We start from the raw sequence: 14875 nt of genomic DNA on the forward strand, positions 1-14875 counted from the left end.
GACTCTGTCTGGGCGGAATGGGTGCCTAACACCTTCGCATTCTGTAATCTAGCCCTGAGCTTAGGGTTTTTTGATAGGTAGATTAGTGTTTTGCCTATTTAATTTTGGTAGATTGTAACTAGAACCAAAACTTTGTATTCTTTTGCATAGATTGTAACTAGGACCCAAAGCCTTGTAAGGCTTAATTTACCAAAATTGTAATTGTCTTTATTCAATCAATGACATTCTAAAAATTTTGATCATGTAATTTGTATTTATTTTTTCTTATTTTTTTGTATAAAAAATTAGTGGACGCCACTTACCCAAAAAGAGATGTGCTCTTAAAAGCACCCAAATCTCTTTTTTGAGATGACCCAATTTTTTTATCTCTCACAACTACATAGCACAAACTAGCAAAGTGCAGAAAATAGCTCATCAAAGCTAAACAAGGTACACAGTCATGAAATGCATATTTCATTGGCCAACCTCAATTATACACTTGGTGGTGTGCAATACAAATAATAAAAATAAAAATCTTTTTGGATTTTCAAAATTTTTATGACTAAAAACAAAAAGCACATATTATGCTAAATGAATAAAATGCAACAACAATGCATGACAATGATGAACTAAGCTATAGAGGATACACAAACAAGAAATATCAATTTCTTAATTAACCCATGAGTACATGTTCTAAATCAAGAGAGGGATATTATAATTCATGTAATTCTCAAGAAAAATAAAACTAGACACAAAATAAAATACTTTTGTCTTTTTGGAAATTTTCAATGTTTTTGGATTTTTATTTAATAATTAAAACAACCTAAGAAAATAAAATAACAAAAAACTGAAAGAAAACATGCCCATAAATAATTGAAAGAATTATATCAAGGACTAGTAAATAGCACTCATCTTAGCAAGTCTTTTCTCAACCATATAGCACGAGTCTTTGGCTTTGTAGGTGATAAACCATGAGAAGCAAAGTGTATTTGAGGGATTACACAATTCTTCTAAGAAAGGATGAAATCCTGCAATTTCCTTTCACATGCCAACAACCTTGAATTTTTCAAAAGCATATGAAAAAGTTTATCTGGACTTATGGTAGGAGAAATATCATCACATATCCTAGGCTGAAAAAGAGAATGCTTAAATTACAATTTATGATAGTTATGATGAATGTGACCAAAAACACCACAAAAGTGACAAACATGAACAAATTTAGGAACATTAGTATTCCTAACAGCAGATTTAGTCTCAGAATTTGGTTTTTTCCTCAACAATGAACAATTTGGTCTAATGCAACCAACAACCCCACAAAGGTGATAGGCAAGCACAAAAACATATTTCTTATGCACTCTAACAGAAGGTTAAGACACAGGTTTAGAAACTTCAGCGTCTATATCAGAACTTTTACCTTTGTCTAACCTAGCAATATAAGCCTTTTCTTTATGATTCCTCTTGAAATGAGGAATATAAATTTTGTCTTTAGGCTTAACAGGAACAAGAACAAGAACAGAAATAGAAACAGATCTATTATCAACAGCAAGTTTGGTATTAGACAAATTTTCAAGTTTAGCTTCAGTCTCAGCTAACTTTTATTCCAAACTTTTTTATCTTTTCATCTTGAGAGGACAATTGGTTTATTAAAAATTCATTCTTTTTATTAGATTCATCCAATCTCACAATCAATTCTTCTTTTTCAAGTTTAGCCATTTTTAACTCTTCCTTGAGTTTCTTAGCAATTTTCATAGATTTAGTTAATTCCCTACGGAGAGTTTCATAGGCATCAATAAGATCAACAGAAACAATATCATCTTCTTTATTCAAATTTTCACAAACATGAGCAAAAAGACACTTAAAATTATCCATGATAGCAGGGATCAAGGAACTCACTCAGGACGTTAATCCAATTAGAGTGAACCCACTTTGATACCACTTATTTGTTTGTTTAGACGCCTTAAAAGCATATTAGTTTAACCTAATGAATTAGCGAAGTATTTACTTAGGTTAATTATGAGATCTAGGTTAAACACATGCAAACATATTACTTGGTGCGGAAAAGTAAAGAAGACAGTAATATGATGACTTAGAAAAACCAATGAAACCAACCTTTTCAAGATAAAAACCTAGGGAGAATTTAACCTAGCTATCTTCAAGGTAAACAAATCCATTATGATAGAATGGAAGACTACAATAGATTTAAATCCTAAATTTAAAACTATCTCATGTAGAACTTATTAACACGACTACGTGCAGTTTTGACTCCACAGACTCTTTTATATTGGATTTGCTGAACACAAACTCCTCGTTTGTGACTTTGAAATCCTACTCAAAAGTTTCAGATCATCGTCAGTAGTAGATCTTTTGCAACAACTTGGTTCCACCAGTTCTTGATTGTAGATCTCTTGATTCGGCATATGCTTGTTGAGTTAGAAGGTACAGATCTCTCAAATCTCATAAGAGTAACTCATAAGACTTTCAAAATCTCTAAAATGTAGTTATGGTTTTCCTTTTATACCAAGCTATGTTTCACTTGAAACCCTAAACGTTTTTGTAGTGTTTGGACTGAAATAGAATTCTGCAAAAAAATCGTGTCTGCAGTTTTCGATCGGTCAAACCTCACTGAAATTAAATTCTTCTTTCTATAGCATCAATGTTCTTGAATCCTGGCTTGTACTATCATGAGCAATGTCTAATACATAATCTAGACATGTTTTGATCTCGGTTTGCTAACATACATAAAAATAGAAATCTAAATATTTAAACCTAATCATTTAGAACCTAACAAAAATAAATATTCAAAATTGTACAAGTTACTGGTATTGTAGAGTTAAGCTTATGAGTCATACTATGAAAGTTTTGGAAAGAGTGATTGAACAAAGGTTAAGACATAAATTAACAATATCAGAGAATCAATTTGGTCTTATTCCAGGATGATCTACCATGTAAACTATTTTTTTACTTAGATGTCTAATGAAAAAATATGGAGAAGGACGTAACAGCGGCAGAGCCACGTTGGAACCGAAGGGGGCCTTGGCCCCCCAAAATTTTTGGAAAAAATTAGTAGATATATAGATTTTGGAGTTATCCTAACCAATTTGAAAATTTTTGAGGAACGTTTACCCTTTTGACCCCCCAATCCCCATACCCGGTTAATATATACCATCCAATTAGTGATAAATAAATACGTCAAAAAATTACAATAATTAGACACAATTATCTCAACAAATAAGGGAAAAAACTCTAATTTTCCTCCTATCAATTGTGTCTCAACAAATAAAAGGAAAAAAAAAAATCTAATTTTCCTCCAACCACTTCTAGGGCTTACTGGATGGCGCCACACCACACAGTTGCAGCATTCCGCTCATCAAAGGTTCTCTTTGGCGTCTCAACTGAGCAGTGAAGTGTCGAACCGGGTATGGTTAGAATCTGTTATTCCTTCTTTTTCCTTCTAATTTGCTGCGTCTACCTTCTTTTTCTTTCCTCTAGTTCTTCTGTTATTTACAAGGTAACTAAGCAAAGCGTGACTGATAATTGTAGACCAACTTGATTTATTAATCCTCCACTTGATGAACATGTGTATGGTTAGAATCTAATCTCCCAAAGTAAGCGTAGCCATGTAGGCTGTGTAGCATTCCCAGGTATTGCTCCAAAAATAATATAACATATATTTGTTTGTAGTTTATCGTATTTTTTTAATGTATTAAAATTTGAATGATTGTTTGTCTATTATTTAGTCATTTTTAAATTATTAGTATTTTTTATAATCTTAGTCATTCAACTTAATGGGTGATAAGTTAATTTGAAAAATCTAGGTCCTTGGGCAAGTTTTGGACTACTGACTCATTCTTTAGGAAAATAATATACTTTTGGATTATGGTGTTGAGCATCCTTCCAAATCTCCAAGGATTTAACCTGAAAAAACATCATTCTAGACCAAAATTCATTTGAATTTTTCACCACTTACCTCCAATGAAGTTAATGTTAGAACTTTAAAACAAGATCCATGATTATGCACTCAATTGTGAAACTATTCGGCCAAAAGTAAATTTCTAGCTACACCACTGGCACGTAAAGATCTTCATAAGGTTTTTATTGACCTAAAGAAAGCATATGATAGAGTACCTAGAGAGGTTATGTGATGAGTTGTAGAAAAGAAATGTGTCCCTCTAAAGTATATCAAGTTTATTAAAGATATTTATGATGGAGCTATAACTAATGTGAGAAAAAGTGGAGACATTACAAGTGAGTTTTCTCGTATTACAGGTTTCTATTAAGGATCAATATTAAGTCCATGTATCTTTGCTTTTGTTATTGATGAGCTCACTAGATCAATTCAAGATAAATTCCCATGGTGCATGCATTTGCAGATGATATAGTTCTAGTGGATGTAATTGGACATGGAATTAATATCAAATTAGAAATTTGGAGAGATGTTTTAGAATCTAAAGATTTTCAACTAAGTTGGGAAAAAACAAAGAACATGAAGTTTAGTAATAGTAGAAACAAAAATTAAGGGTCATAAGACTTTAGTTACTAGATGTCAAAGAGCGAGTGTTTATGATATCTTGGATCTATATTTCATAAGAGGATTGAGAGATTGAAGAGAATTAAGCCTAGGATAAAAGAGGGGTGAATAAAGTGGAATAAAAACACATAGGAAATATTGTGTGATTGTAAAATACCTATAAAGTTAAGAAAAGATTTTTGTAAAATTACTACAAGACCAGCTATGCTCTGTAGCATTAAATATTGGGTTATTAAAAATTAAAGTAACATGTTCAATTAATAAGAATAACTAAAAATGAAAAAAAGATTAAAATGAATAAGTGAATATACAATAAAAGATAAGATTCAAAATGGAAAAATATGCTTAAAAATATGTGGCCCCTATTGATAAATAGATTTTTTTTTGGGGGGGGGGGGGGAGGAAGTTAAGGAGGATAATGAAAAATATGATTTTGGATCGCGATAAAACTGTGGAAAAAAATATTATCCATATTCAACCCTAAAATTAAAGGACAAAGATTTAATTGTTGTAGTAGTATTAGCAGCAGTAGTGTGCAATATAATCTAATCTTATAAAGTGTAAATAATTTTTATTTCCATCAGGTCTGCTGGCCAACCAACTGCCAAGTACTTGTTTAATTAAGTGCAAATCCAAAAAGAATAATGATGAAATATAAAAAGCAAGTGAGAGCTTTATGCACTTGGCACTACATTTTTTTTTTGTTTTGTTTTGTTTTTTAATGATGAGCAAAATATTACCATTAGAACCCATTCAAGTACAATAGAACTTGCATTCAACAATGTTCTCTGACCCAGAAAAAGAAAAAGAAAAACATGGTTTTATCCACTTGCATGCTAGATTCGTTCATGACTGAGGGCTGGCTATATGTTGACCTGACTAGGTTTTTCTTTTCCTCTTGACCTACTTTTTCGCTGAATACTTTTGACTTAGCAAATATGGAATGAGTCTTTCATGTTATAATCAACAAACCTGATGTTTTTTTTTCAATTTTCAAAGTCAAGGAACAAGTGACTGGTCTTATCTGTTGACCTGGCTCGTGGCTGAGTCTACTCGAATACAAAGTATTTCTTTTTTCTTTTTAAACAAAAAACAAAGAGTAGTGCTTTTCTTACTTTTCTTTTGGAACTTTTTTTTATTTCAAAGTGATGTTTTTCTCTTGGTCTTAATTTTTTGTTCTAAAGAATAGGTCTCTTGGTTTTTTTCTGTTAGGTCTTTGTTACTGTATACCTACTTGTGTCAACTATAGTATGCTTACAATTTAAGGTTCAATTTATCATGATGCAAATTGGTGGGGGTTAAGAGCTGTTTTGTCATTATGGAAACAGGCCAGTCAAGCATGACTTTATAGTTTTATTCATACATGATTCTTCTCACCAAACAAGAAAACTGAAATAACAGCCAATATCTAATAGATATAATCTGAGGCACACCCTCTACATGACTAAATTGATTAGTATTCTCCAAAAGTTTCTCGAAGCATCAGATTCACTTAATTGCCTTAATATCTACTATCTATAACTTGGTCATTGTTGTTTATTATCCGAGCCATTTGATCAATTTATTTTAAGAAATCAGCTGTGTCCTCCACGTCACATATTAAACTCTCTTCTTCTTTTTTTACCTTATTTGTTTACATAAAACTTTTCATAAGTCTCTTTTCTTTTTCTTTTTTCTTTTTTTTTTTAAAGTACAATGGTATGTTTACACAAATTTTCATGTAAACAAAATAAACAAATGAAAATATATAAGTTCATCTAACTTAAGTTCTATACACACTGGTTTCGTTTAGAAGTTTGAATGAAATAAGTAAATTATAAAGAAATGAAAAAAAAAAAAATATATATATATATATATAATTAGTATAAGAAATGGAATGAAACAAAGTTAGTTTATTTGAATGTTAATATTTTTTAAGAGTGAGATAGATAAAGAAACGAGCTTAGTTGAATTGTACCTATACGTTGAGTGTTCAGAAGACATTATTTTATTATTATTATTATTATTTTGAGAAAGAAGTACTTGCTGCATTTATTTATTTAAAGGTAAATCCAACAAAACAATAGAAGTAATATCTGAAGGAACAGACTCAATCCAGTGACGGCTCTAGAATTTTTTTTAGGGAGGTCAGCAGTGGTGGAGCTAGAAATTTATCATGAGGGCAAATAAATAATAATAATCAATTTTTTTTTTTCATGTGCAACTTCAATATTAGGTACATTATACAATAATCTAAAATAGTATTCTAAATATAATTTAGTATAAATAAGGTAAGAAAACAACCATTAAATGCACAAACAAATATAATTAAATAACTAATAATACACGTTTTCAGTCTCTTGGAGTCAAACTAACGGTAAATGTGAAACTAAGAAGAAAAAATTAGTAACTAATATAAGTTTTAACTTTTGAAGTATATGACTTCTTAATCATACACATGATCAGTCTCTTAAAATTGGAACAACCACTAAAAGACTTTTTGGATTTGGAAATCTATAGAGCAATATTTATCAAATTACTTTATCAAATAGAGAGAAAAACTAAGAAAACATAGAATGGAAAAAGAAAGATAGAGAGAATGAGAAAAAAATCACAGATATAGATACAAATTTATTGGTTGTAACAATGGTGTACTTTTTGGTTGATGAAGAAGAAAAATACAAGGAAAAGCAACCTTTTTCTGCTGTCAATGGAAAAGTAATAAGCCAAAGTCTTGGAAAAAAGTTTTTTTTGTTAACGAATGAGAAAAAATTTGAAACATTTTTTTTTCTTATAAAATTAAAATATTTTAAGAGTAAGTGCTATTTACAACAAAACCTATGTAGCAAGTTGTTAAAGGTAGGAAAAAAGTAATGTTAGTTGTGGGTTCTGATAAAAACCAGTTACAACTTGTCACTTAACATTTATTATTAAATTATCGTGAAAATATTGTAAAAGTAGCATTAAAATTATCATATTCAAACTTATATCAGCTGAGTTTAAACAAAATTTAGGGTTACGGGGTTCAAAATATTAATTTAGAGGCTAAAAAAAATTTATTAAAAATTATATATATAGATAGATATATAATTATGGCCAGGTCAGGGGGGGTTCATTTGAACGTAAAGCCGCCCCTGACTCCATCCAGACTTGTAAAAGTTAGAAAAGTATATAAATGCATGAGGCAGTTAGTGAAATGTTCAGTTATTATCAACATTTTGGACCCAAAAAAAATAAATAAATAAATCCATGCATGGTTTGAACTTAGAAACTTGTCCAAGCTTAATAAGGTTTGGTAAAAACTGTCATTAAAATTTCCTTTTTCAAAGTCGTTGAGAAAGTATTTCATAAAGCAATAAAGTCTCTCTTCTGATGACAACAATGTGGAATAGTTCATGAAAAAGATTGAGTTGTAATAAACTTGGACTCTCAACCATGAATGTGCACATCTGGTCCCGCTTTCAATACCCAAAAAATCAAGATTGGCGTCCAAGGTAAATAGTAATAACTCGATTCAACATAATGTGAATAAAGTACAATAAATGTAATGAGTCTCTGCACACACAAAGGATTTCAAAAAACAGATCACAAATATCAAGTGGCAATATGGAATTGGTTATGAGAATGAAAAGACAACATATGGAGACGTGCATTGATTTTGATTTACATTTACAAAGTCAAAAGGTAGAAAATGAAAAGTCCTAGCTAATTTTATATATTTAGAATCATTTAAGAGGGAATGACAAGACTATCATAGAGACCTTTTTGTCTTCTTCTTCTTCTTTTTTGGTTAAGTGAAAGAGATCCCTTGCCTTAAGATAATAACCTGCTAACTAGTCCAACTTAGAAATAATAGCGTCTCTTATAGTCTTATGCAACCATGCAAGCAAGGTCATGTGATACATGTATATGGGGATATTTAAAATACGGCTTATTTTCCTTTAATATTTCAGAAATCATTTAAAAAATATATATGAGTTATGGTTTTATTTTGTTTACGAAGTTGAGAGTAAATTCATTAAAGACCTAGTATAAACCCCCTCTTTTATACCTTCAAATTATACTTAATTAGTAAGTTGTCCGTGTAATGCACGGATAATATTATAATGTTTTATGTAAGAGGATTTTGAAGAATGTTGTGTGTGTATATATATATATATATATATATATTACATAATAATTGTTATAGAATTTTGTTAATAATGAATTCATCTCAAAAAGCAACAACAACAAAAAATTGCCCATAAGGGGTTTTGGCGGTCTGGTGGTGGTGGGAGGCCAACATAATGATGGTGGCTGCTCCTCAAATTCCTCTCTTTTTTTCTCTTACAAATGCTTTGTTAATATTAGGTATTTTATTTTGGTAATGGTGAATAGGGATGGCAATTTCGGCCCGACCCGCGGGTACCCGGTCTGGCCCGACCCTAATGGGCCGGGTTTTACCCGGTCCGATTAAGGATAGGGTCGGGTATGGATTTTAAAAAAAAAACCCGAAGCGGGTCCAGGTTGGGTTTGGGTTTTATTGAAAAAACCCGAAACCCGACCCGAAACCCAGCCCGAAACCCGCCCCGTTTAAAACCCGGTACCCTAAATTACTAAAATGCCCTTTATATATATAAACCTATAATTCTAACCTAAATCCCTAACCCGGTAATCCCCAAATCTGAAATCACTCAGCCTCCAGCCCTCCCTCACGCAGCTCTCCCTCACTCCCTCACGCAGCACGCAGCTCTCCCTCACTCCCTCACGCAGCTCTCCCTCACTCCCTCACGCAGCACGCAGCTCTCCCTCACTCCCTCACTGGCTCTCTTTTACTCCGTCGCCATCTCCAGTCACCGGCTCTCCCAGTCTCCCTCACATCGCAACTCATCTCCAGGTTTGTGTCACCGGTTCTTTTTTTTGGTTGTTGTAATGTGGCTGACCGTCGACCCACAGGTCCGGCTCTCCCTCACTCGGCAGCTCATCTCCAGTCACCGGCTCTCCCTCACTCCGCAGCTCATCTCCAAGTTTATGTCACCGGTTCTTTTTTTTTTTTCTTTTTTTTGTAATGTTGTTGAGCTTCATTGTTTTTGTATTTTTAATTTTAAGTTTATGGGAGTTCAAAATAAATAATAATATGAACTGGGTTTTATTATTATTATTTTTAATCAGCTTGGAGTTCAATAGGGTTTGGATTTTTTAAAAATGGGTTTTATGTTGGCTAACGTTTCTTGTCTCTATTGTTTTCTCTGTACAGATTTGTGTTGGTTAGTGTGGACTGAGGCTGCTTGTGGTTTTGGGATTCCAATTAAATCCATTCTTTCTTCACATAAGGTAAGGAAGCTGAATCAAAATTTTGTTTTATTTTGTCTTCACATATGTTGGTTCTATTTATTTCACTTTTTGCTTCTTTGCTTGCATTGGTTATATTGGTTCTGTCTTTACCTGGATGCAAATTTCTACTTAGTATGAACCGGATTTACGAAACACAAAAGATTGAATCTTGTCGGATTTATATTGGTTATATTGATTAGCATTAAATGATTGATGGGAAATCTGGTTTTTATCAAAATAGTAGAAGAGACCATTTTAACTTTTAATGGTTGTTGGATCCCAAATTTATTTTCCAAGGAAACTGAGGTTACTACCTTTTGCTTTGCTGGTATTAAGTTTCGATTTGCTTCTCAAATGTGTTGCAATTGTTGCTTATTACTATGATCTCGATTGTTTATGTCATTGGGAGTAGGAGATAATCATAATGCATAAGACAACATAATATGACTTGTTGGCTAGATTATCAGTGGCTTTTAAGGTAATTCTTTGATGCTTTGATTTCTAGCTCTTCAGGCAAAGGTTTCAGACTTACTCTGTCACATAGGGTGTGTTGTGTAGTTAATGAAAAGGCTGATAAAATTTTGCAAGGAAATGATTCAAGAGAGAGGGATTATTTTGAGCAGTATAACAACAACAACAGGGCCCTAATCTTGGAACTTTGGAGTCAGCTATGGATCCTCAACAAACTATTCATATGTATTTATAGACTGGTGCATAAGGCAAAATACTGCCTTAGGTTCCCTTCTCAAATTTTTTCCATCTGTTTAGTTAAATAACCATTCAAATGGCATTAAAACACTATATAGAATTACTTGAAGGCCATCTTGATGCTATTTGGAAATACATGGTGAATTCCTAAACTTTTTTGCTTGGAGAGAACAATGAGGTGAGGAGATTACTGAGGTGGTTGCAATGAGTAGGGGATTGGGATTGGGTTTGGATTGGGTTTGGTTGCTTTTTGGTGTTATTTACTTTTGGAGCTAAAATTTAGTAATTTACATGAATTGTTGTTGCTTTGAGGAGCAAGAAAGTGTTTCAAAGGGTCAATGCCATAGGGTTTTGTGACTTTGTTTCATGTGATAACTTTGGTGTTTTCTTCATTTCTGCATAGTTTGTTTAATGGAAGAAATTGTTTGTTTTTTGTGTTTGTTGGGAATGCAGATCCTAAAACGGAGATGGAAGACACAAACACAGACACAAACAAATCTGGTTCTTCCTCGCCAAGTGGTTCTCCCTTGAGAACCGGACGTTGTCCCTTGCCGACTTTGCGGTCTCCTTCTCCATTTTCACGGTCACCCTCACCATTGTCACCTGGCAGTTCACCCTCAGGATCACCATTAAATGAGTAAGTGTTTGAATTTGTAGTTAATCAATGAGTATGTGTAATAACAAATTTGTGATAGTTTGTTTTGATTCTAACTCCCAAACTTTTGAACCAACTAGGAATCCGAAATCTCCGACGGTGGACTTAGTAGGAGAAGACTTAGAGGTAGAGGAACAAGAAGGGACAGAGAGAGAGCAAGAGCCTACAAATGAGGACTTGGATACAAGTAGAAAAAGAAAGACTACCTCAGATGTTTGGTCTCACTTTACAAGGAAGAAAGTTGACGGAAAAGTTAAAACCCAATGCCATCATTGTAACAAACTTTACTTGGGTGAGTCTAGCCAAGGTACAACTCATTTACGTAATCATTTAGCAAGATGTCCACGGATGAAATTTAAAGATATAAGGGATATGAGACAACAAGTTTTGATCAAACAACAAAATAAGGTGGATGGAACCATGAGTTTAAGTACTTATCAATTTGATCAAGTTAGAGTGAGGAATAAGCTTGCCCGTATGGTCATCCTACATGAATATCCTCTTTCAATGGTTGACCATATTGGGTTTAAAGAATTTGTGGCCGATCTTCAACCTATGTTTAAACTTGTCACAAGAAATACTTTGAAGAGTGACATTTTTAAGATCTATGATAATGAGAGGGAGAAAGCTTTGAAGATGACGGACAAGAATGAAAGTAAGATGGCCATTACAACCGATATGTGGACTTCAAGTAACAAAAAGAGAGGGTTTATGGTCATTACCGCTCATTTCATTGATTATACTTGGATGTTGCAAAGCCGGGTTCTAAGGTAATTTTTTTATCTATAAATTGAATGTTAAAGACTTTACATTTAGAATGATTTTTGAATTATATTATAATTATTCATATTATTTTTCTAGGTTTGTTTATGTTCCTTCTCCACACACAAAAGAAGTTCTTGCTGAAGTCCTTGTTGATTGTTTTTTAGAGTGGAACATTGATAGGAAGTTGTCTACAATTACTGTTGATAATTGTAGTACTAATGATGCCATGATTAGACTTCTTTTGAATAAGCTTGATACTAGTTCTCTTATGTTGGGTGGGTCTATGTTGCATATGAGGTGTGCTGCACATATTTTGAATTTGATTGTTCAAGATGGGTTGTCTCTTATTGGTGATGGTATTGAGAGGATTCGTGATAGTGTGATTTATTGGACTGGATCACCAAAAAGAAGGCAAAATTTTGAAGAAAATGCACGTCAATTGCGTGTTCAATGCACCAAAGAGTTAGTCTTAGATTGTAAAACTCGTTGGAATTCAACTTACTTAATGCTTTCTACTGCATTGATTTATAAAGATGTTTTCTCACGTTTGGCTAAACGTGAAATATCTTATACTTGTTTACCATATGATTATGATTGGGAGTTAGCCAAAGATATTTGTGGGAGGTTGGAGTTGTTTCATAGTGCGACTGAGTTTTTCTCTGGTCGTAAGTACCCCACAACTAATATGTATTTTAATGTGGTGTGTGAGTTGAAAATTGCATTGAATGAATGGAGTGTGTATTCAAATGAGATGATAAGTACGATGGCGGAAAGTATGCTTGCTAAGTTTAATTCTTATTGGGCTAATGTTAGTGTTGTTATGGCTATTGCTGCTATCTTAGATCCAAGATATAAGATGAAGTTATTAGAATTTTATTATCCTAACATTTATGGTGATAATTCTAATTTGGAGATTGAAAAAATTAAGAATCTTTGTTATGATTTACTTGATGAGTATGGAGATATAAATGAGTCCTCTGTAGATAATGAAGGAAGTTCCCATATTCCTGCTAGTACTTCAAGCCCTATGGCACAAATGAAATTTAGGTTGAGTGGGGTAATGTCATCTTTTGATGAGTTTGTGAATAATAGTTCAAGTAGTTCAAAGAAACATGGGAGTGCTAGAATGGAATTTGATCATTTCATTGATGAGGGAGTGTTGAAGAGGAGTGAAGATTTTGATATTTTGGGATGGTGGAAAAGTAATGGTTTAAAGTATCCTACTTTACAAAGGATTGCAAGAGATATTTTAGCCATTCCTGTTACAACTGTTGCTTCAGAATCGGCCTTTAGCACTAGTGGGAGACTTTTAAGTCCACACCGTAGTAGGCTACATCCCAAGACTATAGAGGCAATGATGTGTGCTCAGAATTGGTTATGGAGTGAAATCAACAGTTAGTAATTGTCTAATTTCTATTTATAAAATTAAAATTGTAGTTTTATATTTGCTAGTTACAATTTGATATTTCATTCTTTAATTCATTGTTATTGTAGGTTCTTCAACTATGTCCGGAGATTGTACCGTTCAAACAATTCTTGATGATGGGGAGCCCAATGAAGAGGATGGGAGTTGTGTCACAATTATGGATGATTAGACATTTTGTATTAATTTAGTAGCCTTTTTAATTTCTTAAACTTGTTGGATTAATTTGTTGGTTTGTAATTATTTTAAGCCTTTTTAGCATTTTGTAATTTTTTAGCCTTTTTAATTTGTTGGTTTGTGGAGGATAAGACATTTTGTAATTTCTTACACTTGTAGGATTTGTTTTGTAACTTTTTATTTTTGAATTTCTTGAACTTGTTGGACTTTTGATACTTAGTTCTTGGACTTATTGGATTTATTTTATTTTTATGTTTAGTTGGTGATTTTAGTTATGATTTATTGATTTATAGATGTATTGATGTTTGGTGATTTATTGATTTATAGTTATGATTTATTGGCTGCCCAATGAATGGGCTTGAATTGGCTGCCTTATTGATGTTTGGTGATTTATTGATTTATAGTTATGATTTATTGGCTGCCCAAGGAATGGGCTTGAATTGGCTGCTGGCTGCCCAATGAATGGGCTTGAATTGGCTGCCTTATTGATGTTTGGTGATTTATTGATTTATAGTTATGATTTATTGGCTGCCCAATGAATGGGCTTGAATTGGCTGCCTAATAATGCCTTGAATGGGCTTAAATTGGCTGCCCAATGAATGGGCTTGAATGGGCTGCCTAATAATGCCTTGAATGGGCTTGAATTGGCTGCCTAATAATGCCTTGAATGGGCTTAAATTGGTTGCCCAATGAATGGGCTTCAATCTGGCAAAAAACAACTCAATGGGCTTTAAAAAAAAAATAGTTGGGCCAGATTTGGGCCCAACAGGTTAAACGGGGCCCCGCGGGGCGGGTCTGGGCCTCGAAAAAAAAAACCCGATTATTATTCGGGCCGGGGCCGGGTCCGGGTTTAGGGTCTTGGCCCGCGGGTCGAGCCCGGGTATGCAAAAATCCGGCCCGAACCCGACCCGTTACCATCCCTAATGGTGAAACAGTGCGTTACATTTAACAATTCACAACATTTTAGTCCTTAGTCTTTTTTTTTAATACTAAAATGGTGGGTATGCTAAAAGACATGAAGAAGAGAGAAAGGTGAAGTGAAATTTCAAGAAATTAATGAAATAACAGTAAAAATAAATTAATGTGATCTTTTGGGATAACAGTAAAAAAATCTTAATAAAAAATGTATAAAAAAAAAAAAAAACTAAATGCAAAATTAGAACGTCATCTGGCATAACCTCATACACTTCCGCATAAGGTCTTTCCTTTTATGTATATATTGACTATATTATCACTCTTCGCAATCAAAAGACTCACTCAAATATTCAATCAAAAGACTCACTCAAATATAAACATCCCTCTCAACATTTATATTAACTAGTTTGATCCTCTCAAAGATAACACAATC

The 14875-nt window shown here is 33.0% G+C and overlaps 1 protein-coding gene across 1 annotated transcript; it reads left to right on the forward strand.

Annotated features, from left to right (window-relative positions):
- Nucleotides 1-9314: 9314 nt before the first annotated feature.
- LOC126721457 (zinc finger BED domain-containing protein RICESLEEPER 2-like) lies at nucleotides 9315-13522 on the forward strand. The gene is made up of 6 exons (XM_050424493.1): nucleotides 9315-9492; nucleotides 9723-9799; nucleotides 10961-11144; nucleotides 11243-11932; nucleotides 12024-13321; nucleotides 13422-13522. Exons 3-6 carry the CDS (start codon nucleotides 10975-10977, stop codon nucleotides 13520-13522), a joined length of 2259 nt encoding a protein of 752 aa, XP_050280450.1. The 5' UTR covers nucleotides 9315-9492; nucleotides 9723-9799; nucleotides 10961-10974.
- Nucleotides 13523-14875: the final 1353 nt, after the last annotated feature.

This window comes from Quercus robur, chromosome 4, assembly GCF_932294415.1.
Source record: "Quercus robur chromosome 4, dhQueRobu3.1, whole genome shotgun sequence".
NCBI lineage: Eukaryota > Viridiplantae > Streptophyta > Magnoliopsida > Fagales > Fagaceae > Quercus > Quercus robur.